We start from the raw sequence: 27,192 nt of genomic DNA, 5'->3' as shown, positions 1-27,192 counted from the left end.
GGCAGCGTTTGGATTAGAATTTGAAATAGTATCGAGTACATCTAATATCAGCTGTTTGAATGTTCCTGAAATTGCTATTGGAAACTTACTTCAATACCAAGGGGTATTCAGCACTGTATTCGATCGCATTCGCGTCACCCTTGCTTCTTCCGTGGTGCTCCCCCCGTCGCGCCCCTCCGCCTCCGCGCCGCTCCCTCCGCCGGCGCCTGGAAGCTCCTCCGCGCCTGGAAGCCGCGGGTAACCAAGTGGTAATTTAATACCAGTTGTGGGCTCGAAGGCTGAATTCGGCGACAGAGTGGATTCTTTGGGCCAAAATTTGGGCCCACATTGTACCGGAGACGGCGAGGAGGCAATTGCTTCGATTCGTGTCATCGTGAGCTCGACCCGGCTCGGCTCGGGTCTGATTGTCCGAGAGCTCGACAGAGTTTCAGATTCAGAGGTGGTGCGACCTGTGAGGGCAGAGGAGGAGGGAGGAGCCGGCGGAGGATGGTGGGGGGACGAGGAGGGGCGGGCCGGCGGCAGGAGCGGCAGGCCCTGATGGTGGCGTTCGCTCTGGCTCTGCTCATGGGCACCGCCGTCTACTTCCGCATCTGGGCCCGCCAGTCCAGCGACCCCTCCTTCACCGTCGACGACCGCGAGGAGCTCCGGTTCGCCTCCAAACCTTCTCTCCTCCAACAAATTTTGGTTTCCTAAATCTTACGTATTCCGTCATCACAGAAGAAAAATATATGAAGGAATCGAATCATCTTTGCTCAAACTTCTGATCACTGATGAATGGATCCATGTGTTGAACTACTAACGCTTTCGCTGTAGAATGCATCGGTTGGATCGAGTTAGTGCGTCCATCAGTTTCAGTGAAGTTGTGTCCTATTCATTAGCGTTAGGAAGTCATGGATTGAGACGGGCTCCCAAAAACTGACGAAACCCAACAATCTTCACTTGGTGAACATTCAGACAATTGACTAACCAAATTCAGGCATTAGATAGAGGAAACAAAAACTGATGGATGGTAACTGTACTTTTGTTTCCTCTGATGTCTGTATATGGTTTATCAAATGTAGTCATACATCACTTGGGATCATCTGATGGATGGAGTTAGCTGCTCTGCCTTTTAGCAGAGAAAAGAAATCGGAGAGGCAGAGTTTAGGTTGTTTGGTGCCACAAAAGGTCCGTTCTCCTCTATCAATGGCTTATCTGCAGTGAAGTTCAGCCACATGTGATCTTGTTTCTTCCACATCTGGCAACCTCTTTATTATATGGGCGTTTTCATGGCTAGCATCCACATCTTTAGCTTTGAAAAAGAGCGGCAACGAGCAATTATCTTTTGCTGGTTTATGTTAGCCTAAGCTTCTGCTTTGCTTTTCTTTTCTTTTCTTTTCTTTCCATATGTATTTTACTTATTTACTTATTTGCTGCATCAACCATCAGGAGGCAATTTGAACAAGCAAACCTAGAAGCGATGGATGAATCTGCTGAATGGAGAATGAAATATGACAAAGAATTTGAGAAAAACAAGCAGTTGCAAGATGAATTTTCAAAGGTATTGCTTACTTGCTAGAGACTTGTATGTGACTATGCTCCTCAGACACTATATACAATGCTCATGTGAGAATGATCTTCACAGGTTAAGGCCTCATTGACTGGGACAGCCAGGCGTCTTGAGTTGTTAAAAAAGGTAATATTTGGGGTCAAAATTTATTATTTTAATCTCTATTATATCACGCCCTTTAACCCTGGGCCACCTCCTTAAATTTTTGCTTCTGCTTCCTCTCCACCCATTTCCATTTTTAACTCTTCTATGTGCATGGCCCACCTAATCATTTTCATTGCTGCAGGATAATGAGATGTGGAAGAGACAGACTGAATCACTGAAGCAGCAGTGCAATTGCAGTCTTCCATTGAAAACTACGAAAGATTAAGGGCATGGCAGTGGCAGGAGTTTTTCAGCTTCTTTGGTGGATTATCTCAAAGATTTTTGTTTGTTCAGCACCAGAGGGAGGAAAGCTAGATTGGGATATGGAATTGGGATAGGTGAATTGAAGAAATGGCTTCCACAGTGTTGCTTTGTTTGCTATTCATGGTGAGCTTCAAGCTTCATCCGAAGTGATCAGTTGCCAATTCATGAGTAGCAATGCAAATTACTGTAGGCACGAGTTATGAGATGGTGAGCTTCTTTTTGTCATTAAGGATATCTAATTTTAAGTTAGTAACTTTGGATTGGCAATTTTTATCTCTCTACTTGTAAATACACAATGCATCAAAGGAAGCAAAAAATTAGTGGCGAAGATCAAAACCAGGGCCGGCTTAGTGGTCATCCTCCAGTTCCTATGCGCATATATATGTATATACATTTCGTTGAGACCCTGCTTACGTAAAAAGAGTGCGAATTAGATTAGAGCATATGAAGATGGCTTATCTCACGCAGTCGCTTGAATCACCCACGAGTTTTGTTCATGTTTTTTGTAGCCACTGGCGACAAACTGGATTCAGGTAGTGTAACGGCATGATATAAGACCGTCCGTATACCAGAATTTATTGATCATAAGACCGTCCGTATACCAGATTTTATTAGATCAACTCCAGCAAGACTCCTGTTCGACTCTGACTCCTATTCATACCCCTACTGAAGTTCCTGCTCAAAAAGTAGTAGCTACTAGTAGGGGCTGAGAGAAAAAAATCAGCTGTCCTACTTGAACCCCTAGTAGGGAGGCACCAAATCCCCCGTCCAGCCCTATCTCCCACGGGTGGCTAGGGCTGGCCGAGCGTCCCCGCTCCTCCACCCTGCCACACACGCTCTCTGCTCCGTGAAGACCTCCCAGATCTTGAGCATGGAGGACGGCGCACACAGCGGTTGGAAAAGCTCTCCAACCTTCGATTGGAGGCTTCAATTGGACGTCCGGAGCTCCCCCGGCTCACTGCTCGGCCTCCACCGCCCTCGCTTGGAGCTCCGCCACCCGCCGGTCGCCCGGAGCTCCGCTAGCCCGCTGCTCGGCCTCCACTGCCCCCGCATGGATCTGCGCGACCACCGCTCGGGCTCCGGCGCGCAGGCCCGGTCGCCTGGAGGTCCGGCGTCCCCGCCACTCGGGGCCCCGCCGTTCTGGATCGGGACTGGACCGGAACGGGGAGACGGAAGAAAGGATGGAGAGGGAGGAGAACGGTCCCACATGTCATGAAAGGAAAAAAAATAGACACCGACATATGGATCCCACCTGTTATATTGAAATGGGCTGAAATGTAGAGGCTATTGCTGGAGTTTGAACATAAAAATAGAGCTCCAAAAAGTTGGAGCAAGCCCTTACTAAAAAAATAGGAGCCTTACTGAAAAATAGAGGAGCCTTGAGTAGGGGTTTATCGCCGGAGATGCTCCACTACAGTTCACAGAAAATGTCAGATTTTATTACATTACAGTTCACTGTAAAATGCCATAAGCACTCCAAGGATCGAATTTACAAGACAAAACGGTATGCGACGCCGGAACATACATAGAAGCGTTACAGAAGTTGTATATGTGCCCAAACTGACTCCTCCCAAAGCGAGAGTTCAAACAATACACGCGCAGTCAAGGGAGAAGCAGTATCTTGCCGATGTGCGTGCTAGTTTCCATCAACCTGTGTGCCTCGGATGCTTCAGATAACGGGAATGTCTTGTAAATCACCGGCTTCACCTTGCCAGCTGTGACGGCAGGCCACACATTCTTTTCCACCTCGCTGACGATCTGAGCTTTATTGGCAAGGCTTCTACCACGCAGTCCAGCAGCTGCACAGGATTTTGATAGTCAATAAGAGCTAAAATAAAACACCTACAACTGCATACACCTATAAAGAAAACACGAAAGACTGGCAAAACATATCAAATAGTGAAGTGGCAAAACATGTACTGAGCATCACTGGAATTCAGAAGGGTTGTCATTGCCTATAGACCTAGGCAACTAACTAAAAATACCTTGTATGGTCAAGCGCCGTGCCAGAACAGCTTGCAGGTTCACTTCAGCTACAGCGCCTCCTTGGAAGCCAATGATGAAAAGTCTACCATCAACGCCTAAGCTGTTCAGGTTACGCTGGAGATATGATCCTCCGATATTGTCCAGAATGACATCAACACCTTGGTAAAGAGATTTTCAGATTAGTCTGTACAACATGAAAAATTAATATAATGTCTTGGTACATAATAATGAATAGAGGTAGCTCATCCAAGGAGAAATACTACAAAAGAGTGCTATCAGCATTCAGGTACCAGTGGCATAGTATGACAATGCAGACTTTGCGTACAAGATAAATGACCAAAGATAAGAAGGTGGTAGGCTATACCCTTTCCATTGGTTTCCTGTTTGACACGTTCAACGAAGTCTTCAGTTTTGTAGTTTATGCATACATCAGCACCCAAATCTTTGCAGACTGCTAGTTTTTCTTCGCTTCCTATAATATTTTGACAGAATTAGTAGGGACATTACGAATTACATTTAACTATAATTATAATATCATTTCCATTACAGTGAACAAACCTGCAGTCACAAAAACCTTAATTCCGAGGTGCTTCGCAATCTGAATAGCGAAAGTACCGATTCCACTTGACCCTCCATGGATCTGCAAAAATTGAAGGTACACAGTCATCAGGGACAAAAATTGTGCGCACCATTTACTGACAGCTATGTAACTGACAATAGACTCTGCAGCCCAATAGGCATTTAGGCGCCAGTGAAGAATCGGGTATCTCTTTTAGTACATTTATATTTAGTCTGCCCCAACTTGCTTGGGACTAAAACTAGGCATCCTCAGCCTCAGCTAGTGAAGGCATGTGATTCATAAACCGACAAGTAAATAATCAGCTCATCAGATTACTTGGGACACTTAGTGATTTAGGTGTACGAAATTGGGATGAAGGAACTGGGATTCTATCAGTTCACACCACGCAGCTGTGGTGACGAAAAGAGTGTGTTGTTCTTACAAGGAATGATTCGCCGGGGGAGAGGTGGCTGGTCATGAATACGGTCGACCAGACGGTGCAGGCCACCTCGGGCAAGCCGGCTGCGTCCGTTAGCGACACCCCCTCCGGCACGGGCAGCAGCTGCCCCGCCGGAACCACCACTTTCTCCGCGTACCCGCCGCCGCTTAGCAACGCGCACACCTGCAAGGCAACAGTGAAGTGAACAAAAGCAATCAAAACAACAGAAGAAGAAGCCAAATCTCAATTTGCCACTGGAGCGAAGCAGGCAGGGCAGCTGATTCACTTCACCTTGTCGCCGATGGACCATCGCGAGGGCACGTTGGGGCCGAGCGCGAGGATGGTGCCCGAGCACTCGAGCCCCGGGTACGGGGACGCGCCGGCGGGCGGCGGGTGGCGGCCGTGGCGCTGGAGCGTGTCGGCGCGGTTGACGCCCGCGGCGGCGACCTGGAGGAGGACCTCGCCTTCTCCCAGCGGCGCCGGGTCCTCCACGTCCTGGGCCTTTAGCACCTCAGGCCCGCCGCCGCGCGTGATCACCACCGCCCTCATCTTCCTCCCTCCGGCTGCCTTCACTCCTCGCGTCCGCTTGCTCGCGGCAGTTACTTGCTCCTTGCGATAACTCCACTGGAACTGTTCTGCGGTAGTGGTAGAAGCCTACGACTATTCTTTTTGGCCGGGCCAATTAATTGTTTGTGGACTGAGCCCGGGTCGGCCTAAATTGGAACGCACCGCTCGATTTGGCTCGGCCCAATAAGTTTGGACGAGGACCGGCTTCATCGTGTGCCAGCCACGCATTGTTACCCGTCGGCCCACAGTTGGTGTTGGTTAGGCGAGCAAAATGAAAATGGGGACGCACCATGGACGGGGAAGGAATTTCAGTTCTAGACAAGATACGACGATGTGAGCGTAGGCAGCTAATCACCAGCCTTTTCTTTTCCTCAGAATGCTATAGAATAATACTTTTCATTACGAGAATATACTCGTGTCTAAACTCGAGTTCAAAAATCAGGCTAGTCGTACAAGGAGGAGTTCGAATCGACCGGGAGGTCCGGGAGAGGAAAACGAGTCCAAAATCGGCGCTTGAAAGTTACCAGGCTTGGCCCAAATACTGGTCTCCCTTGCCAGCCCAAACAAGCACTGCGGCACCGCTGGGCCTAGGTGAGTGATCAAGAGCAGCACCGCGTGAAGACTCTGAGTTTGAGCCGTCCGTGCGTGATCCAACGGTAGTGTGGAGTCGTGGTTCCCCTCCCAGGAGCGCGCGCTGTTTAGTCCCACCTCGGCGAGCCAGCCAGCCGCCGACGGCGCGCCTGCTACATAATGCGGCCCTGGTGCTCCGTTGTTCCATACTTACCTGGACGGGGTCGATGGGCGATCAAGAAGGCTCATGGCCTAGATCAGTGGCCCACATTGCACTTGGTGGGTGCGCTGGTCTACCATCTCCCCAAGTGGGAGAGTGGACGTCATAATTTGTGGTAGAGGGGGTACGCGTCCGCGCGGCCCCTGCCAATTCTAAAGAATTGAAACTTTGGTACCTGGCTAAGCCTCTCCTTCCTTGTTAATTTGGGAGTTTCTTCTTCCTGTTTGGTCCCTTGGTAGTGGTTCAGGCCATTGTGCAATTCGGGAGAAGCGTAGCCCTGGCTCGGCAAATTTAGGAAATTGAAGGATATTGCCACCTTAGTTTTTGTAGTATGTTTGTTACGACAATGAGCTGCACACTTCATTCGAAGTGATCGGTTGCGAGCTCATGAGTGGAATGCAAATTGCTGGGTACAGCATAGCGGCTAGCTCCTTTTTGAGCAAGGTTTTCAATGTTTTGAATAATTTTGCGTTGGTATTTGGTAGTTTGCAAGAATATCAATGCAAAGTTGAAAACTGGGTCTGTCTTAGTAGCAAAAACTGAAGAATCCTTTGTACTAAGATCACCACTGCGCGACGGATGTCCATTGAGGTTTTTCACGCCCTTTGCTCGGCGAAGACCATCACTCTTTAACTGTTTGCAGATACATGATCAGCAGTGGTCTTGACACTTGTATTGTATGGATGACAACATCAGGTGGTTCCGCATGCAAAATATGTCCATGCTACAAATTCATTGCATCGCGGTTCACCGAATAATGCTATCAATTCTTCACGGATTCAATTTACAAGATAATTGCTCGGGAAAAATGGGATCCAGTTTTCAAGATAATTTGTTTTAAAAAAAAGTTTTCAAGATAAAAAGGCAAGCGGCATGCCACTCAAGTACATGATACATAGAGGTCGTTACAGAAGTTATAGATGTGCTAAAACTGACTCCTCTAAAAAGTGAGCACGCGCAGTCATGGGAGCAGCAGTATCTTGCCGATGTGGGTGCTAGCTTCCATCAATCTATGCGCCTCAGCCGCTTCAGATAACGGGAACGTCTTGTAAATCACCGGCTTCACCTTGCCAGCTGCGACGGCAGGCCACACGTTCTTTTCCACCTCGCCGACGATCTGTGCTTTATTGGCAGCGCTTCTGTTGCGCAGTCCAGCACCTGCACAAGATCATGGAATTTCAATCAAGAGCTAAAATAAAATAGAACACAGCATCTATAAAGAGAACAGCCGAAGAACAACAGAACATATCAAATAGTGAAATGGCAAAACACATACTGAGGACCACTGAATTCAGAAGGGTTGCCATTGCCTATAGACCTAAACAACCAACCAAAAATACCTTGTATTGTCAAGCGCCGTATAAGAACAGCTTGCAGGTTGACTTCAGCTACAGCGCCTCCTTGGAAGCCAATGATGAAAAGTCTACCATCAACACCTAAGCTGTTCAGATTGCGCTGGAGATATGATCCTCCAACATTGTCCAGAATGACATCAACACCTGGTAACGAATTTTCAGATTACAGCTTGTACAGCAGTAAATTTGACGATGATGTCTTGGTACATAGTAATGAATAGAGGCAGCTCTTCCAAGGAGAATGCTACAAAGAGTGCTATCGGATTCAGGTACCAGGGGCATAGTATGACAACACAAACCTTGCATATACTATAAACAACCTAAGATAATAAGATGGTAGGTTATACCCTTTCCATTGGTTTCCTTTTTTATATGCTCAACAAAGTCTTCAGTTTTGTAGTTTATGCATACATCTGCACCCAAACCTTTGCAGGCTGATAGTTTTTCTTCGCTTCCTATAATATTTTGACAGAATTAGAGGACATCACAAAGAACAGTTGATATAATATCATTTCTTCAATGAACAAACCTGCAGTGACAAAAACCTTTATTCCAAGGTGCTTCGCCATCTGTATAGCAAAAGTACCGATTCCACTTGATCCTCCATGGACCTGCCAAATTGAAGGTACACATTCATCAGGAACAGAAGGAGACAGAGATTCACTTTAATCCTGTGCTAAGAACCACAATTGTGCACACCATTTCCGACAGTTAAGTAATTGCGGAGAGACTCAGCAGCACATTATGTGCCCGCGAAGAATTTGGTACCTCTTTTAGCACCTATATTCTGCCTGTCCAACTTGCTTGGGAGTTGGGACTTAGGCTCTGTTGTTTTTACCTTTATTTTAGGCGTGCTTTACACTATTCTCAGTCTCAAGGGATGCAATTTCTAAACCGGCAAGTAAATAATAAGATCGTAGAAATAACATCTGATGAAAATGGGGATCAGATAGTCCTGATGTCATCCCATTCCGGCATTCCCTAGAGGATGCATATTCACTGATTAGTGACTCTACTGGGTTCCCTTTGACGCAGCTGTGTAGAAGATTGTCCTTACAAGGAATGATTCCCCGGGGGAGAGGTGACTGATCATGAACACGGTTGACCAGACGGTGCAGGCCACCTCGGGCAATCCGGCTGCGTCCGTCAGCGACACCCACTCCGGTATCGGCAGCAGCTGCCCCGCCGGCACCACCACCTTCTCCGCATACCCGCCGCCACTAAGCAGCGCGCAAACCTGCAAAGCAACAGCGAAGTGCACAAAACCAGTCACATCAGCAGCAGCAGCAGAAACAAACGGTCGATTCGTTTCACCTTGTCTCCGACGGCCCACCGTGAAGGGACGTTAGGGCCGAGCGCGAGGATGGTGCCGGAGCACTCGACCCCCGGGTAAGGGGACTCGCCGGCAGGCGACGGGTACAGGCCCATCCGCTGGATAGTGTCCACGCGATTGACGCCGGCGGCGGCGACCTCGAGGAGCACCTCTCCTTCGCCTGGCGCGGGTGGATCCTCCACCTCCCGCGCCTCCAGCACCTCCGGCCCGCCGGGGCGCGCGATCACCAAGGCCCTCATCGCCCTCCCCTCCTCAGTGGCTGAGCGTGCGTTTGGCTGGGGTTTTACGCCTATTGCAAAAACTAAACGCCCTAGGTGTTTTTTCTAAAAGCAGTTTTTACCCAAATACAAATGTAAAAATACTTCCCCTGCTTTAAGTGATTTTTAAGATAAAAAGTTACCCACCTACCACTGCTATGGAGAAAAACGGTTGGATCTACTGACCTCCCATCCCCGTCCGCTCGTCAGCCCCTCGCACCCCCCCTCCTCCGGCGGCAGCCTGCGTCTGCGCCCCCCGGTAGAAGAATTTTCTGCAGAGGTTCGGTTTGTTTTGGAGCTAGCATCTCTATTTATGAGCCATTTAACTTATGTAATTGCTACAGTTCTATTTATATGGGCTATATGGATAAAAAACTTAGAAAATTTAATATTTTTCTTTCCAAAATATACATTTACACGCGAAATAGGGAACATATTATGTTTATATGAGTATTTTAGTTTATATACAGTCCCACAAATATTTAGGAGTATTACAGGTATTTCACCTACAGCTCACAGCTGCTCTGACCAAATGGTCTTCTGCTTTTTCCACAGCCGTTTTTCTACAGCAGCTTTTCTACGGTCTACGGCTCACAGCAGCTTTTCCAAAAATTACAGCCCAACCAAACACAACTTCGGTCCTATCGCGTTCCCTTGCTCACGGTCAAAGCTCACTGAAGTTGCTTGCCCCTCTCGATAACTCAAGCCTCCACCCAACTGTGCTAGAAGCTTACGACGACGCTGCTCTTTTTTTTAAAAGGAACGACGCTCCTCTTGGAGTTGGAGGTCAACATATGACCTGTTCATAATACCGCAGCTTCCCGGAAACTTTCTAGCACCCAAGCTTCCTCCAAATTACAATAAATTAAAACATGGGAGGACAAGAGATTGTGCCGGACGTGCAAATTTATGGTGCAAATTTACATGCTTAAAGCAACTCCAAAAATTTAGATATAATACTAGCTAAATTTAGAATTTTAGAGAACGGTAAAAAAAATAGAAAGATTCCTGACCGATGGATAAACTAACGGACTCTCTTATTTGACTATCCATACCTAAATCACCTCCACTTCTGATCATTTTTCGACGATGGGGCGATTTTTTCCATGGACGCCTCGACGCCACCACGCCGCAGCCGCGACGCCTCAACCCTAAACCCTTCGACGCCTTCAGCTTGGTTCCCCGCTCATCTGTCAGGTTCAAGTAGCGAACGTGTCGGCTCCGAAAATGGCCGACAGCTAAACCTACTCGAAGTGTGTATTGCACATTGTGATCGGACGTGGCCTAGCATACAATGACTCAAGATTTATACTGGTTCAGGCAAAATATCCAATCACCACTCGGGGTCAATTGATTATATTGCTTAAACCCAGGTGCTCGAGAGAGTTTGGGGGAGTTACAAACTTTCGAGTGGAGGATGTGATGAGTTTCTTGTTTCGTCTCCTGTTCAGATCTATCGAGAGATAGGCTCTTATTTTTCTAGGTGGATGACCCTCCCTTTTATAGTCCAAGAGAGGTTTAAGGGTACGAGGATAGAAAGAAAGGACTTCCAACTCCGCTGCTCGGGGTCGTCAGCTTCATTAGTTGGGGCTTCCCATCCCGTCAGTCGGAGACTTCCGGCGACCACCATCCAAATCCTGTGACGTGGAGTGGCCGTCTCATCTGGTCCCTGTGCGTCGTGCTTCATCGGTCGGGGGCGGACGTGCGCCGATAAGTACGGTACGGCCGTCACGCCCCGTCCCTAGCGCCACGCCCGGTCACTCCATTGTGACGGAGGCGTGCCCGCCGGATCATGATGGTGTTATGCCCCATCCTTTCGCGAGGACAGGCAGATAGAATGATTCCCCCTACGGCCACAACAGAGGGGATTGCACCTCCTGTGATTGGAGTGGTTGGCCCTGTATGGCAAGTTGACTCCGGCGTCCACCCTTATCCTCAGCACCTGCTCCCAAGGACCGTCAGTACTTAAGGTCTGGCCGGCCCCCGACCTCGTCAGTCGGGGGCAGCGACACATGTATGGCAGAGTTCGATCGGCGCCTTAGTTCAGGACCATGATACGGACCCAGATCCCGGTCGTCCCTCAATCGGGGACGCGGGTCGAGGCTCCTGCCGATCGGCTGGCCGGTCGGAACCGTGGGTCTGGGCGGTCTGGAGGAAGCCACGACCCAGGAGAGCGGTTGTTTGATTCATGCGTGATCTTAGGCTATCCAAAGTTCCAGCGGGAAAGTGGGCCCGCTGGGGACCCCGAGTCCTTGGATCCGTCAGAATGGCTGCAAATCAGCACAAGGTCGCCGCAGCAGGGGATGGTCGGCGACTTAGCAGCCACAGCTGGGGACGGGCAGCGCCGTCCCAGCGCCTTGATGGCCGCGCCAAGGGATGGGGAGGAGCGGCGGTGTAGCGGCCACAAGAAGGAAGGGGGCAGCCACGCGAGCTGAGGCGGCCGCGAGGGGAGGGTGGACGCCCGCGTCTCCTCGGCCGCAGGGGAGGAGCGGCGGGGACGAGCCGCGCCTGCAGGGAGGGGCGACGGGGAAGGGTGGACGCCTGTGCTTCCTTGGCCTCTGATGGGGTCGGAGGCGGCCTCCGCCTCCGCGCGCTGGCCGGGAGAGGCGCCGGGTGGTTGCACGCTCCTCCGCTGCCGCGCGCTAGCTGAGAAGGGCGCCGGTTGGACGCTCATCCGCCGCCGGGTGATGGCTCGGAGGGCTGGCTACGTGCGCCTCCGCCACCGCGCGCTGGCTAGGATGGCTGGGCGGGCGCTGTTCCACCCCTGCACGCGGGTTCGAAGGGGCGGCCACGAGCGGCGTGCAGGCAGGGACGGGGGTTGCAGACACGCGGCAAGTCGCCGAGGACGGGGTTGCTGCCTGGGCAGGGGGCGCGCAGGAGGAGGAAGTGCCGCGGGAAAAGAGGAATGAGTGCGAGAAGGGAGATGGCGAGTCGGAGCCGCTTGGCAAAAATGCCTAGCGGAGAGGAGTGGATGCCGAGCCAGATAGAGAAGAGAGGAAGCAGGAGAGGCTGTTGGATCGTTTTTTCCGTGCGTTTTTATATGAATGGATTTAGATAGGCTCTTGGATTCAAACAAGAATGTCATTAGCTAAAAAGAAAAGAATTCATTAGTCCACCGATTGCAGTTCAAACAAGAATGTCATTAGCAAAAAAGAAAAGAATTCTTCAAAAAAAAAGAATGTCATCAGCAACTGGAGGATCAAATCTGAACCATTTTATACCATCAACCGATCACATTGCATCATTTATGCACCCCCTGCAAGCAATCAAACCCAGCCTAAACGGGCTCAACTTGCCAGCCACACTGCAAAGTTCGAGGTTATAATTGAGATGCCATGGGATACATTTTTAAGCACGAATCTGACCCATCATGGAAGGGAAGAAAACTCCAGTGCCACGGAAGATGCGTGGATGGCCATGCCATGGCAGCATATTTTCAGCACCAACGAGCTGTGTTGAGTTATTATGTTACGACTTCTACTACCCAAAGATTCTTTTGATTCTTTTTTTTGTTGATGTAACTTACCAATTAATAATAGGTCGGCTCGCCATGATGACTTTTTTCATCGTAAATAAAAAAGGTTACGCCTTCTACTACTCAAAGATTCCCATTCATTTTCTCCGAGCAGTAGTACACGTTTCTAGCCTTCAAGGTGAAACAAAGTTCGATTGGGACAATGTTCCTGGCGGTTAAATCCGAGCTCAAATCAGACAGAAAAACTTATGTTCAAATCGGCCTGGAAGGGGGCGCGAGTCCAAATCCTGCGTGAAACTTGGCCCATATACTGGTCTCGCTTGTCAGCCCAATCGAACACCGCTCCCTTGTCTCCTGGGCCGCGTGAAGGTTCTGAATCTTCCGGACGGGATCCAACAGAGCGCGCGCTGTTTAGTCCCACCTCGGCGAGCCAGCCAGCCGCGGACGGGCGCGCCTGCTACATAATGCGGCCCTGGTGCTCCGTTGTTCCATACTTACCTGGACGGGGTCGATGGGCGATCAAGAAGGCTCATGGCCTAGATCAGTGGCCCACATTGCACTTGGTGGGTGCGCTGGTCTACCATCTCCCCAAGTGGGAGAGTGGACGTCATAATTTGTGGTAGAGGGGGTACGCGTCCGCGCGGCCCCTGCCAATTCTAAAGAATTGAAACTTTGGTACTTGGTGTCACTTCTAGGTTTGTAAAATTTAACTTAGGTCCTCAGCCCCGCGAGCAGGTCGTTCTTTGTGAGTTTTCTTCGTCATCTAATTGCAGGGTCTCCGATAACGTTTAATGCCGCTATATACGTGACAACTGCTGTTTTCTTTTTAGCTTCTGCATGGTGTCCAAAAGGCGCTCAGCAAATTGGTACTACAAGCTGAGCATAGATAAATTAGCCAATTTCTTTAACATGAGTAAATACCGCATCTAGAGTCGAACCTTTTTTTTTTAATAATACAGTGTTGAACTTTGATCATGATGAATTGGAACTCTCGGTTTCATGTAGAGGGTGACACAATATACTGTCTCGTACCACTCGCAACCATAGGCACTATTCACAAACATAGCCCTCGATGAAGGTCCAACTCCATGATCCCGAGTTTTTCTCTTTTTTTGAGAGAGAGCAATGATCCTGAGTTGTTCAGTGGAGACGTTTCGATGAGATTGAACTGGACTTACTGGAGACGTTTTCCGCGATTGAATATCTTGGATGCTTTATGCTGTAATGTATCGTGCGTTTCGTCGTCCTCAAAAGTATCGTGCGTATCCAGCAAACATGTTACATTCCATTGGCGCTGGCGCTGGTAGGGGTGTGGGAACACACACGGCAAAGAGGATGACAGGGAGGGAGGAGTTCGTTACCACTCACGGCCGGGCCCTGCTGCCGCACCTGCGCTGCCTCGCAATCGTGGTCGTGGGCGCCGGCGGCGGCTAACAAAAGCAGTGGGAATCGAAGCATCTCGGAACGATCAGATTCCCGCTAGTATTTTAGATCGGCCCAACCATCGGACGAGGGCTAATCCGGTCGGGTTCGCTCGGGCTTGGGATTCCGTCGCCATGGGCAGCCTCCGCCTCACCGGCTGGGCGTCCGCGCAGCGGGGTTATCCGGCCGCCGCCGCGCCGGAGTGGGGCGTGCGCCGCCGCCCCCACCGCTGCTGCTACGGGGTGCCGCTGCCGCGCCCCCGCTGCGCCCCGTCGCCGGCTCCGGCGGTGGCGTCCTCTCTCGGCGTCGGCGCCGCGGGGCATCTCCGGACCGGGGCGGAGCATGAGTGGCTGTGGGACTGCCGCGGGGCGAGGGATTACGCCAGGGAGATGGAGGTGGCGGTGCGGGTCGTGCAAGTGGCCTGCACCCTGTGCCAGCGCGTCCAGGACTCGCTCCTCCACCCCAGCGCTGACGCCGGCGGCTGCGTCCATTCCAAGCTCGACCGCTCCCCCGTCACAGTCGCTGGTTCGTACTTGCTGCTAATCCACCAGTTTCCCTTCCCTTCGCGAAGTACTCACTCCATTATGAGAAATTATATCGAACTGAGGACTCGCAATGAGGATTAGGTACACTGCGCTGCAATAGAAAATTGGAAATACGCTGGTGATGGATACACGATGATTACCTGGGTCACAACTCCCAATAATTAAATAGAACGGCGCCCAGATAGTTAGTTAGTTATCAATTGTCATCGACCTCTGTTGGGTTGCAGCATTATTTGCAGTGGAACATAATTTCCTACATTTGATGACGACGATTAGATATTAGTACTTGGACTGGCTGACTAATTACAACACTACCTCGTGCAACTGCTTGGTTGAATTAATAGAATAAAATAGAATTCATTGCTCCAGGATATTAGCTTATACAGAAAACTGATACAACACAACTCTTGGTCTAATGATTGCTCCACGTGTTAAGGAGATACTTTGCCTAATATGTGGTTGCAGCAGTTTGTGCCTCTGTAATTTGCATATGGTGACATTTTGCTGTGCTCCTTCACGCCAGATTGGGGTGTTCAAGCGATTGTAAGCTGGTTGCTTTCCAATTCCTTTCATGATGAGAACATATCGATTGTTGCTGAAGAAGATGATGAGACACTATCTAGTAGTGACGGTGTGGCTTTGCTTGAATCCGTTGTTGAGGCTGTCAATGGCTGCCTGGTTGAAGCTCCAAAATATGGACTGAGATCCCCGGAGAAAGAGCTCGAAGCTCATGATGTTATTCAAGCCATACGGAAATGCAGCTCTTCCGGAGGTCCGAAAGGAAGATTTTGGGTGCTTGATCCTGTCGATGGCACCCTTGGTTTTGTCCGAGGGGATCAATATGCTATTGCTCTAGCCTTGATTGAAGATGGAGAAGTTATACTTGGTGTTCTTGGGTGCCCAAATTATCCAATGAAAAAGGAGTGGCTCAATTATCATCAAAAGTACTATAGATTGATGTCTAAGGTTGCTCCTCCTCCATTGGGGTCCTGGCATAAGGGTTGTGTGATGTATGCTCAGAAAGGGTGTGGGCAAGCTTGGATGCAGCCACTGGTTCATGACTTTGGTAAGGTTGATTGGCGTCACCCAAGGGAGATTCAAGTATCGTCCATCAGTGATCCATTGTCAGCAACATTTTGTGAACCTGTCGAGAAAGCCAACTCAAGCCATTCCTTTACAGCAGGACTTGCTCATAGTGTAGGGTTAAGGTGAGTTCTTACTTTTGTTTTTCTGTGTAACATTGCTGATATTATTTCACCAGCTTGAAAATTTATTCATACATATACAAATGGCATGCACTGGTCGGTGCAAGGTTTTTTGTTAAATAGGATACTGGTTTTACATTTCAAAGTTCAAACAGAGTGAAATGTTGTCCAAAATGTGACTCCTGCAGCTGGTCATGCTGGCTTTTGAATGTGCTGTGTATTCATATCCTTTTTGTTTGTTTCCAGGACTCAACCTCTGCGTGTGTACAGCATGGTGAAGTATGCTGCAATAGCACGAGGTGATGCAGAGATATTTATGAAATTTGCAAGAACTGGATATAAGGAGAAGATATGGGATCATGCTGCAGGGGTGGTTATCATTCAAGAGGCTGGTGGAGTGGTCACAGATGCTGGAGGCCGCCAGTTGGACTTCTCAAGGGGTATTTACTTGGAAGGTTTGGATAGAGGCATAATAGCATGTTCCGGAGCATTGCTTCATCGGAGAATTTTAGATGCTGTTGATGCAAGCTGGAACTCATCAACACTATGATCAAAACAATAAAATCTTTGCTGCAAATAACCTCATGTTGATCATAGCCTGCAAAGGTGAATTTTACAAATAATTGTTGCTTACCCCTCTGATCAAATTTTCCTTTTTGTCTTACATTCTGATATCTCGTACAGGTAGCTTGGAGAATCGGTCTAAGTATTCATTTCTGTATTCTTATAACAATGAGGGTGTAATAGTGCCAGCATGTAGGTTAGTATTAGCTTGTCTGCTCATAAACAAGCTGTCACTCGAGACTGACAAATTGCTGGCTTTGGTCATCGATGGCGTATGTAATTTTGTATAGGCGTTTTTTGATGAAAAGCATCTGCGCATGCTTTTACTAATGATCTGTTTCTTTAAAACTTCTGCCTGTCAAGTGGCAGCCGTATTGGCTAAGACAGTTATCTGTGCATGCTCAGCACCATTTGCTGACAATTCGAATGTCTAAACCTTTGATTAATTCATCAGCTGATGTTATTGTCTGCCAGTTTTCATCCTCTATGCTATGCTTTTAGTTCTCGTTTTGTTACATGCTTTCCCTACATATGAATTACTGCTCCATATAGTCATGTCAAAAGGAACTAAAGAAGACAGATCATTTTTTTCATGCAGATTTTTGTTATGTATATGGATCAAACATATTCACCACAGGAGCACAAGTACCAGATTAATAGCAGGTCTACAGATGAGACACAATGCATGATGCTACGATGAAAACCATGACGCACATGCGGCGGAGTGGTGACTCTGTGTGATTAGCTGGAGAGCTGCACCGAGCAGCACTGGCTGAACAGCTCCTTGCTCTCGTCCTCGATGTCATCCGGCTCCATTTTGGGTTGGAAGCTGCTCCATGCTGGCTCCAACCCTGGCGGAGCGTTGGTGTCGAAGCTGTGCACTAGCGAGACTGTTCTGAAGCTGTCGTTGCTGGACGGCACCTGGTACCCGGCGAGGAAATAGAGCTGCGTGCCGACGGCGGCCATGGTGAGGTAGAGCCGCTGAGCCGACGACGGGAGGTTGGCCAGCAGCGACAGGTCTGGCAGTGCGGAGTGGTCCCAGATGCTCCAGATATTGAGCTCGCCGTCATAGACCTCGACGTGGCCCTTCCAGCAGTTGAGGCAGTCGCCGGAGCTGAACAGCCGGTTCGCCACCGCCACGATCTGGTTCGGGGGCACGTCGAGCTGCCACATCCCCGGAAGGATCTCCCACGTGCCCCTCGAGCAGTGTAACACCTCCGCCGAGCTCCGCTCCAGCGCCGACGACTGTAGCACGGTGGTTCCCGGCGTCAGAAGGGCGTCACCGGCCGTCAACGTGCTCTCTGCGAAGCCCCCGACGACGTGGAAGCTGCCTTGCCATGTCACGCCGACGCACTTGTAGCGCATCGTGCTCATGTTGGGGAGAGCCGACCACTGGCCCTTCTCCTCGTCGTACACCTCCGCCGCCGCCGTACCCCGGGCGCCGGACAGCGAGCACTGCCCGCCGGCCACGCAGATCCTGCCCCGGCACGGCGCGCACGCGAAGTCGAAGCGCGGGAGCAGGAGCGGCGCGCAGTGCTGCCACTCCCCTCGGCGCACTTCGTACCGGAGCACGTCTGCCCTCACGCTGACGTCGGTGTCGTGGTACACGCCGGCGGCGGCGCCACGCTCCCTCTTGCACAGCCGGCCGCCGATAACATACACGGATTCGCCCAGCGCGACGACAGCGAATCCCTTCAGTATGTGGCCGTCAGGGACACCCGGGAGCGCGCCCACGCGGCGCCATGTGTTGGCACCAGGCTCGTAACACTCCAGGCTGTTGTTGCTGCCGTGCGCAAAGCACGCGTATATCCTGACGCTGCCATCTCTGCTGACGACGTTATCGCCGCCGCTGCTGCTCCCGGTGCTAGAGAAGGACGGGGAGGCGGCGACGTTGCAATGCAAGGAGCCCATGGTTCTGAACCAGTCAAACCAGGTACCAACTAGCCTCTGCCTTTTCTTGTGCTATTCATCAAGTAATTACCATTGCGATTTGTGTAGCTGGGGTTGGCCGGGGGAGTTTGCAAAGCACCACACAAGTGCCTATTTATCGAGATTTGCATAGGGCATCGCCATTGTGCAATTTGCCATGCGGCTTTTGGCGGACGGAGCAATCGATGTGAAGCATAGGAAGGTGCTTATCGGTAACTCCGGCCGTGCCGTGGAATCTATCGAGCTTCTAGAGCTTGTCTTCTTCCTCGCATGAACAACGATGCTGTAAAAATATAGTGGCGGCATCGTGCAAGCAGATAGCGAACAGGGCAAGTGCTCGGCCTATCTGTTTGTACTCATGCATGGACATTGCCAATGTTGGGACAGATTTCAATGTTCCATACTGAAATCTGTCCAAGTCCCAACCCATTAAAGAAGGTTTTTAGTAAGAAGTTGCATACCATAGCAGCAGCAGAAGCAAAAAAACTAGCAAAGAGATATGGAATTTAGTAAGAAGTTTGTGAGCAGCTTCCTCCCGAAAAGAATTAAGCTTATGGCATTTGAAGCCGGAAGGACACAGAAGATAAAGAACTTCTCCAACACCATATCACTGGCATGTCCTATCTAAACATCTTCCGGTTATTAATTTCGGTATTTCTAGTCAGTCCGGAGCTCACAGACTCGTACATATTCAGGTGCTGATCAATGCCACGATATGCAAGCAAGCTGACCAAAATGCACGATGATGTTCAGTTCCGGAAAGCTCCAAGTCATTTCTTTCAGTTCTCGTCCAACCAACCTATATGACACGCGTTGGCATGTACGTTGGTATGCCTACCTTAGGCCGGGTCCTTATTTTTAGCCAACCCCTGCACTAATTATAAGCTTTGCTCCGTTGCCATGACTCTCTTGCTGTCTCAATAAGTCCCTGCCATTCTTCATCTGTTTCTTTGGTCCCTCCTTTATCCTTCCTCTCTCTCCCTGCATATATCCATGCAAATTGTCCTTGTTCTGATGGGGCCATCCATTCTCTCTGAGAGTCCTAATGTCCTGAAAGGGATTGCTGGATTCTCTTGGAGCCCCCCAGTGCTTCTCATACACATCATTCGGCCACAATAGCATAACAATCACACGACATGATATACTTCTCAGGATCAGTTAATTGTTCGTGTTCTTATTTTTTTTCTGTGGTGTAGGCTTCATTGATCCAATGAGAAGTAGTTGAGGGTGACAGAAAGCACGGTCAAGGATGGCGCCTAGCATCCTTCACCGTGCACTGTCCTTCTCTAATGTGCCCGTTCATCGCCATGATGTGCCACCATTAAAGGTCTCAATTTCGTTTGTCTTCTACAACCGATGCATCCATGAACATGGGTAATTGGATTCTACTGATGAGGAATAGATGAATTGGCAAATTAATCTGGATAAAAAATTTGCAGGAGGCCTCAGCTGCGTCCAACAGACATGAAGGCCTCGCGTTATTGACGGCAATTGCTGAAGACACTGGCTTCTGCAACCCTAGTCCTTTGCCAAATCACTTGGCGTTGGAGAAAAGCCTCATCAGCAAGATCCTCGTTCTGAGAGAGGCTCTGGATCTGCCATGTCGAAGTTCATGCGATGCGTTGGATCCGGTTCATGCCAAAACTTTACATATTTCTCACTTCGAGATCATGATGGCTTATACAAATCTGTTCTTCCCACTTAATGCAGTTACTTCTGGATACCCTGGAGGCTCTGAAGATTACATATCCGAAATGTTTATCAGGCCTATCAGGAAACCATACATCCTCTGAACAGCAGGTCTGTCATCTGAATTGAACTCCTTTTATACGTACAATGCTCTCAAAATCTCCCCTGGAAACCATCCATAAATAAAGCATGTAGCCTGTCAAACAAGGTCTATCTTAAGGAAATCTGATTTCTATACTACTGAAAAACAAACAGGGTCTTGTTCACCTCCGCAAAGTCCTCATGTCAGTACAAGAACGCAGCCAATTGAGTAACTTGGGCGTTGAGAAGCAAACAATCATAGAGAGCGAGAGCTTAGATCGTGTAGGTATGCAGTTTGCCTTGCCCAAGTCAACGTTTTGCTATCAACATATTGACGAGAAGGCTTGTATCATCGTACTGGTTTTATGGTCATTGAGTTATTACTCACTGTTGAAACTGGATTGTAGGTGGGCATGTCGCTATGATTTTTGATCAGGTGATTCCGGTGGCGAAAGAAATCTTCAGTTTCATGGAAAGCTCCACGAGTGCAAAAGCAGCAGCAGCAGCAGCAGTTCGTCCAGAAAAAAGAAGCCTCCCTCCTGCTCTCTGTCGCACCAGATCTCTGGTGCACCGCAGAAGTGCCGGCCATCATCCATCAGACAGTGCCGAGGTTGCAACACCTTGCCCAGACGGTGCAATGAGGCACGCGAAACAATTGAAATTTCAGAAACCGGTGCCGAGGCAAGAGGCGGATGAAGGCGGTTGCACCGGGGAGGGTGGCCAGACCAGCAGGCGTGATCCACCGTCAACTCCTACCGGTGACTCTGTACTGCTACAGTCGACGCCGTCGTCTATGTCCCCACATCCACTGTCGGCGCCGCCACCCTCCCCCATGCCCTTGCTGGGCATGCCCATGCTGCTGCAGTCGTTGGAGGCAATGCAGCAAGATGACAATGCCTCCCCGGCAGTGGTGTCACCCCCAGACGCACAGCCTGCTAAGGTGGCAGCGCCGACGGCACAGCAAGACACGGTTGATGTCGACGACTCTGCAATCTCCGTGTCAATGGAGGCAGGTCAGCCTAGCTCACCGTCATCCATGGACGGCAATGCCGCCGTGCCAAGCGTACTGCCGCCGCCGCCGCCGCCACTTCCGGCGAACGGAGACAGAGTGCAAGGAGGACCATCTACAGACAAACCCGCTGAGGTAGTGGCAAGCGCATCGTCTCCGCCGCAAGGAGGGCCGCCTGCAAATGTCTCACGAGCGCCGCCCCCTCCGCCTCCTGGAAACATCTCGGCCGCGCTGCGCGCCAAGAAAGCGGGCAAGCTGAAACGGTCTACACAGATGGGCACCCTGTACAGGCATCTGCGGGACAGAGTGGAAGGCCCTTGTGCGCACGGCGGCAAGAGACAGACCGGGAACAAGCCCCGGACGCCGGGCGGGTCCAAGAGCGAAGCCGGCCAGGGCATGGCCGATGCGTTGGCGGAGATGACCAAGAGGTATAGTAGCACATGCTGCGCCGCCGCCATTGGCATGAACAGATCGGTGGGTCATTCATGTGGCTGAAATGAATTTTTACCATCTTTTTTTCTGCTGTCGGAAACTTGGAACTGGAAGGTCGGCCTACTTCCGGCAAATCGAGGAGGACGCGGAGAACCACGCCGCGGCAATCCTGGAGCTGAAGGACGCCATCGGCTCGTTCGAGTCCAGGGACATGGCTGAGCTAGTGAGGTTCCATCAACACGTCGAGCAGCAGCTGGTGTGCCTGACCGACGAGACACAGGTTCCCATCGTGCTCAGTCAGAACTGTTTCGTCCTCGGCGAGCCTTTTGACATGCTGGCGAGCTGCGCTGCAGGTGTTGGCGAGGTTCGAGGGCTTCCCTTCCAAGAAGCTGGAATCGCTGAGGATGGCGGCCGCGCTCTACTCCAAGCTGGATGGCACCGTGTCGAAGCTCAAGGGCTGGAAGCTGGCTGCCCCCCTCTCGAATCAGCTTGACAGAGTCGAGGGCTACTTCAACAAGGTCTGACCGTTTGAGCACCAGTAGAATTTGCTGGGACGCACACGTCCGTCACAAGCTTGATCAATGGTTGGTGACACGGACCTTTTTTTTTTGTTTGATCAATGGTGGCACGGACTTGTGCACGTGCAGATCAAAGACGACGTGGACATGATAGAGCGGAACAAAGACGAGGAGGCGAAGCGGTTCCTGTCTCACAACATCCACTTCGACTTCGCCGTGCTGGTCCGGATCAAGGAGTGCATGGTGGACCTATCGTCCAACTGCCTGGAGCTAGCCTTGAAGGTACTACTTGTACATCTACCAGACCACACACATAGCACTTGTTCATCTGCGCACACAAAATTCACTCTCGCTGTACATGGCTGAGCTGCAGGAGAGCAAGCATGCCAGGGAGACGAGCGCAGTACAGTCGCCAGGTGCTTCTCCGCAGGCCGCAGCGCCGTCGAAGATGCTGTGGCGGGTGTTCCAGCTGGCCTTCCGGGTGTACAACTTCGCCGGCGGCCAGGACGAGCGGGCGGACAGGCTGACGGCCACCCTAGCGCACGAGATCGAGGCCCATCCCCTCTAAACACCCTAGCTCAAAGCCTACAGTGTACGTACATCCACGGAGGGAGTACCCATCACGTGTACAGTACGGCCGTATAAATACACATGGAGTTGGTCCTGCTTGCACTTTGTATTGTACCACTACCACCTCGCGTCCCCAACCTTGGACTTGACTGTAGCCATGGGCCATGGCTTGGCCGTGCGAGTCGCAGGCCGCTCTGGTGGGAGGCCGGGTTGGACACGCCACGCCATTAAAGGCGGTTGGGCTCATAAATGTTAGGGCATGTAGCAGCGGCAGCGCCGAGCGACCCCGTGCCGGCGTCCCGTCGCCGGTCATAAATGCGCCCCGGCGGACGCGACTCGACGGTGTCCGTCCGGGGGAGAGGAGGAGAGGACCGAGGCGGAAGCGGAAGGGCCGGCGCTGCAGCAACCGAAAGGCAGCAGAGCCCTCAAAAGCTCTGCGCTGCGCTGCAGCTTTCTCGGGCCGGAGAAAAGCCGAAACAAACAAACCAACGAACACGGAGAGAGAGAGAGAGAGAGAGAGAGAGAGAGAGAGAGAGAGACGGGGGCATCGGAGGGGGAGAAGGCGAGGGAGAAAGTGAGCGAAGGCGCTGTCGCTGCTGAGGACATGCTCGCGGCAGCGAGGCATGCGCGCAAACCATAGGGGGTGTCAGGGAGAGCGCGACCACTTCTCGTCCCGGTCCTCGCGTGCTCTGCTACCGGGTTGGCTTGGCTGGCTCGTAGGGGCTTCCGCTGCGCGCGGTGGTGTGTGATCGATCCGTAAGCCGCTGGTGCCGGCGATGGACGCGCAGCAGCTGGATTTGTTCCTGCGTCACCAGAGCATGGCCAACATCTGCGAGAGCGAGGTGGGTGCTTCTCTCTGTCTGGGCTCTGCCCGCCCGCGCGTCCCAATATTCTTCCTCCTTACGATTGGTTGGTGCTCAGCCGTCTGGTTGGTTTTGTTGCTAGGATGCGCTGGGGTCGTCGGAGTCGGAGCCCGCGAGGCCGGCGCGCCCGCGCGGCAAGAGGAGCCGCGCCGCCGAGGTGCACAACCTCTCGGAGAAGGTGGGTGCGCGGCCCTTGTCGCTCTCGTGCTCTTGCCGGTTGGTTGGTTATTGATCGGGTGAGAACATAGCCCTGACGCCCGCCGGTTTAATTGGTGCAGAGGAGGAGGAGCAAGATCAACGAGAAGATGAAGGCGCTGCAGACCCTCATACCCAACTCGAGCAAGGTCGACCGCAGGGGCCACCTTGTCTCCTTTTGTGTGATCCATTCTTGATTCTTATTGCGTGGGTTAGTTCTGCGTTCTTGGAATCAGGAAGCTAATTTTCCTGCTGCTTTTGGGGAATGGTTTCGCAATTGCAGACGGACAAGGCCTCTATGCTTGACGATGCCATTGAGTACCTGAAGCAGCTTCAGCTACAAGTGCAGGTGAGCAACCTGATGCTGCACTGCTAGTTTGCTGCTACTACTGATTACTAACAATTGGGATATGCTGCTGGACTACCCAGTACCAACCAACAGATGTGAACGCTAAATGACTAATGATTCAAATGAGCATTTACTTGATCGTAGTAGCTGATGACAGATAATGTGAATGTAAAGTAGCTGAATTTTCTGCAAAACTGTGAAAGCATGAGATGAAATACTAGTATCAATCAAGGTAGGGAGAAACATTTGGTGCTAGCACCTTGTAGATTTAGATGGATTTTCAAATTTTACACCAAAGTGAATCGCATGAGAGAATTATCAAATTCCATTGCTTTAACTTATGTATATGAGAAAGAATCAAGCAACAATTATGCCAAAATGGTGGCTCCTGTGGGAAAAAAAAAGTCCAGTATCACATTGGATTATGGTCTGTTTAGTAGCTAGAGTCAGAGTAATCAGGATGTATAAGTGTATAATTGATGCATTAAAGTTGTATATATCCGTTTTGAGTATGTACACTTGGGTGGCCAGGATTAATCACAATGCATGCTTCCCATCATAAAAGAGAACAAAATGTTTGTCCGTAATGTTTGGAGTAGCTCAGGAATGCTTTAGCTATTCCAGTCACCATTCATGTATTCCTCATTTATGCAACCTAATATAACTTTCTTTGTTTTTCTTTCAGATGTTGTCTATGAGGAATGGCCTGTATCTACCCCCAGCAAACTTATCTGGAGTACCTGAGGCTCTGGCACCCTCAGAAGTGTGTGCCACGCTTAACCAAAGTGGTGTCAAGGCATCAGATTCTGGGGTTGCCCTACTTCCTGTGAACCAAAGTTCTGTAGCTCATCATTCATTTGATCCACCAAATCATGACCAACGGCATAACAAATCGCTTGTCTTGCAAAGTGTCCCTACTAGTTCAACGACCATAGCTCGATTCCTTCAAGAGCCAGCTCAGGCCAACCTTCAATCCTTTCAGCTAGCTCTACCTCCTGAGGTAAATAATCCTTGTCTAGAAGCACAAGTTTGACATGAACACGCTTGTTTGCAAACATTTAGTTATACCTCACATGTATTTTTCGTGATCTGTTTCTTAACTAACCCATATAGATGATCTTCAAGGAGGACATGATGTTAAAGCATCACCTAACTTCCGTTCAAGAAACCACGTCTTTACCAGGTTTAGAGATCGTACAGTTTGAACAGCCATTGTTTGCCCATTGATGAGAACATTAGCCTTCTTACTGATTTCCCCTTAATTTGTTCCTTCAATAGGGCATGAGCTCAAGCTTGCTAGTCAGGAAACATGTATGGTTAATTCTGGTCGTTTCGATAGAGGTTCACAAAGGAAAGAAGTAGCACGGGACATGATGCCGAAAAACACTGAAAGTGTACTACTTATGCCATACTTGCACAGGTAAGCTTCCTTTTGGCCCACAAAGAGATTAAGTAGACATTGTCTCTATTAAATATGAAAAGGGATTGTCTGAAAAATAAGATGTTAATATCTTCCCTTCTAATTCCAAACATTTCCAAAATCAGTGATGATATCCAATTGTCTACTCTCTATTTGGATTGGTCTGTTTGGTATAACAGTATAATATCGTCATCTTCTTTTTCCGCAAGATTTTATACTACTTCTGAGAAAGGCATTGTGCTATATGACGAGCTCCTGTGAGCTTACGTTTCAGTTAGTGATTTTGATGCTGGTAATTTATTTACTTGCAAGTTAACCCTTTGCTGAAAGCCTGTGAATTTACTTGCAAGGTAATTTTATTGCTCTAGCATAACCCTGTGAATTTGGTGAAAATTTTCCACATTCATCATGAATTTGGTCAACTTAGGTTTTGTTAGATTATTATGAAGGACAATGTTCAATTATACAGCATCCTTTGCTAGTTTGCTTCCTCTCTGATCAAAAGCGTGTATGCTGTTCTCAAGAAATCTGGTGCCTCTACTTTTTAAGTACATATTAGCTCAAATCTGTGACTCTTGTTCTTTTTCTAACCATGGTCAGCTTGCAAAGCGGTGACGCCAACGGAGGTCTGAGGGCAGAATCAAGCTAGCTGCATGATGGATAGACTGTTCTGAATGCTTTTCCCGTTAGGATGCTTCATTTTGGCAGGACATGCAAGAGTACTAACTAGGAGAAGCAAGTTCCCGCGATCGTCAGTCCCACCTTGTCGATCTGAATGTTAGCAGCTATATCAGATTGTAGTCTGATAGACTAACTTGTAAAGAAAGGCCTCAGTCAACTTGCAAATATATCCACTATGGACCTAAGGGATATATAATCATGCATATGATGAATTAGTAAGGCCACACTGAGCAGTAATTGGGTGACTGGAATGCCTGGCCATCAGCCCATCCCATACTCCCACTTCTGTGATTCTGAGTGCCTCTTGAGGTATCCGTAATATAATGCTATCGACATTTGCAGTGATTAAATCGGGATAAACCTGGAGTTTTGCAACGGCACAGGCATGGCCATATAAGAGACTGGATGCAGGATCAAGGCAAGCTGGAGACGTGCCTAGCAACCTGAAGCAGGCAGAGGTTTTTCTTTTGGGAATATTAGATTTGTGTCACTATCAATTCCAGCATCAATATTTGCATTGCTTTTGTAGTATTCTCGGACTCATGCTGCATAAAATTTGTTTCATTTATGCTACTGTTGTACCATTTCCAGTGGTAAGGATCAAGCAAGTTTTGACGCCAAAATTGGTACGGCAGTGGCAATACCATAAACAGAACAAGGTTTATGTAGTACTAATACCATGAGTTTACCAAGAGCAATGATTTCGAAACGTAATTGGAATAATGGCACAAACTCTCCTTCCTTTTTCTTGTTCATGAAACGTAAGGCCCAAACGGCCGCTGATGGCCACGGCCTCGCAGCTCACAGGACAGGCGCACCTGAGTGCGCGACGAGGCCGACGCCGACACATCCATAAGACACAGCGGCTGCAAAAAACTGACAGAGAACCGCTCTCATCGCCCATAGCATCAGCTCGCGGTTCTTCAGCACGGCGCTCAGCTATCCCCGGGCCCCGGGCAGTGAAATCGTGCGATGGCGAACCGAAGGCAGCGCGTTGCAATG

At 49.9% G+C, this 27,192-nt stretch overlaps 7 protein-coding genes and 2 non-coding genes across 11 annotated transcripts; 6 read left to right on the top strand and 3 right to left on the bottom strand.

Moving 5' to 3' along the window:
• Positions 1-4: 4 nt before the first annotated feature.
• Positions 5-2,378, top strand: LOC112900576. The gene is made up of 4 exons (XM_025969425.1): positions 5-647; positions 1,429-1,540; positions 1,625-1,675; positions 1,836-2,378. Exons 1-4 carry the CDS (start codon positions 487-489, stop codon positions 1,917-1,919), a joined length of 408 nt encoding a protein of 135 aa, XP_025825210.1. The 5' UTR covers positions 5-486; the 3' UTR covers positions 1,920-2,378.
• Positions 2,379-3,299: 921 nt separating this feature from the next.
• Positions 3,300-5,575, bottom strand: LOC112900556 (quinone oxidoreductase PIG3-like). Its single transcript, XM_025969409.1, has 6 exons — positions 5,233-5,575; positions 4,945-5,124; positions 4,502-4,583; positions 4,308-4,415; positions 3,943-4,101; positions 3,300-3,756 (listed from the first exon to the last, which is right to left on the bottom strand). The coding sequence occupies exons 1-6, from the start codon at positions 5,488-5,490 to the stop codon at positions 3,560-3,562; spliced, it is 984 nt and encodes a 327-aa protein (XP_025825194.1). The 5' UTR covers positions 5,491-5,575; the 3' UTR covers positions 3,300-3,559.
• A 709-nt stretch (positions 5,576-6,284) lies between these two features.
• LOC112879125 lies at positions 6,285-6,445 on the top strand. Its single transcript, XR_003225951.1, has one exon. It is a non-coding gene; the product is annotated as a U1 spliceosomal RNA (small nuclear RNA).
• Positions 6,446-7,044: 599 nt separating this feature from the next.
• On the bottom strand, positions 7,045-9,271 carry LOC112900830 (quinone oxidoreductase PIG3-like). 2 transcript variants are annotated; one of them, XM_025969626.1, is made up of 6 exons: positions 8,968-9,271; positions 8,711-8,890; positions 8,183-8,264; positions 8,001-8,108; positions 7,639-7,797; positions 7,045-7,456 (listed from the first exon to the last, which is right to left on the bottom strand). In XM_025969626.1, the coding sequence occupies exons 1-6, from the start codon at positions 9,223-9,225 to the stop codon at positions 7,260-7,262; spliced, it is 984 nt and encodes a 327-aa protein (XP_025825411.1). In that variant the 5' UTR covers positions 9,226-9,271; the 3' UTR covers positions 7,045-7,259. The 2 variants fall into 2 exon arrangements, with proteins under 2 accessions (XP_025825411.1, XP_025825418.1); XM_025969633.1 differs by lacking the exon at positions 8,001-8,108.
• Positions 9,272-13,208: 3,937 nt separating this feature from the next.
• On the top strand, positions 13,209-13,369 carry LOC112879115. Its single transcript, XR_003225941.1, has one exon. It is a non-coding gene; the product is annotated as a U1 spliceosomal RNA (small nuclear RNA).
• A 595-nt stretch (positions 13,370-13,964) lies between these two features.
• Positions 13,965-16,875, top strand: LOC112880615 (PAP-specific phosphatase HAL2-like). Its single transcript, XM_025945630.1, has 4 exons — positions 13,965-14,665; positions 15,209-15,893; positions 16,137-16,496; positions 16,575-16,875. The coding sequence occupies exons 1-3, from the start codon at positions 14,275-14,277 to the stop codon at positions 16,438-16,440; spliced, it is 1,380 nt and encodes a 459-aa protein (XP_025801415.1). The 5' UTR covers positions 13,965-14,274; the 3' UTR covers positions 16,441-16,496; positions 16,575-16,875.
• A 213-nt stretch (positions 16,876-17,088) lies between these two features.
• On the bottom strand, positions 17,089-18,373 carry LOC112883896 (F-box/kelch-repeat protein At1g16250-like). Its single transcript, XM_025949159.1, has one exon. It carries the CDS (start codon positions 18,363-18,365, stop codon positions 17,196-17,198), a length of 1,170 nt encoding a protein of 389 aa, XP_025804944.1. The 5' UTR covers positions 18,366-18,373; the 3' UTR covers positions 17,089-17,195.
• LOC112883881 (uncharacterized protein At4g04980-like) lies at positions 18,277-22,819 on the top strand. Its single transcript, XM_025949142.1, has 9 exons — positions 18,277-18,387; positions 19,823-20,014; positions 20,094-20,183; positions 20,328-20,439; positions 20,561-21,590; positions 21,709-21,874; positions 21,948-22,112; positions 22,242-22,394; positions 22,486-22,819. The coding sequence occupies exons 1-9, from the start codon at positions 18,364-18,366 to the stop codon at positions 22,678-22,680; spliced, it is 2,127 nt and encodes a 708-aa protein (XP_025804927.1). The 5' UTR covers positions 18,277-18,363; the 3' UTR covers positions 22,681-22,819.
• Positions 22,820-23,016: 197 nt separating this feature from the next.
• On the top strand, positions 23,017-26,813 carry LOC112883903 (transcription factor EC-like). Of its 2 annotated transcripts, none has more exons than XM_025949179.1 (8): positions 23,017-23,524; positions 23,628-23,723; positions 23,824-23,889; positions 24,024-24,089; positions 24,775-25,089; positions 25,215-25,272; positions 25,368-25,509; positions 26,110-26,813. In XM_025949179.1, exons 1-8 carry the CDS (start codon positions 23,459-23,461, stop codon positions 26,156-26,158), a joined length of 858 nt encoding a protein of 285 aa, XP_025804964.1. In that variant the 5' UTR covers positions 23,017-23,458; the 3' UTR covers positions 26,159-26,813. The 2 variants fall into 2 exon arrangements, with proteins under 2 accessions (XP_025804964.1, XP_025804956.1); XM_025949171.1 differs by having other exon boundaries at positions 23,030-23,524; positions 25,203-25,272.
• Positions 26,814-27,192: the final 379 nt, after the last annotated feature.

Source organism: Panicum hallii, chromosome 1 (assembly GCF_002211085.1).
Source record: "Panicum hallii strain FIL2 chromosome 1, PHallii_v3.1, whole genome shotgun sequence".
Lineage (NCBI taxonomy): Eukaryota > Viridiplantae > Streptophyta > Magnoliopsida > Poales > Poaceae > Panicum > Panicum hallii.
The sequence above is the reverse complement of the archived record's forward strand: the minus strand, read 5'-3'. Positions and strand labels throughout refer to the sequence as shown.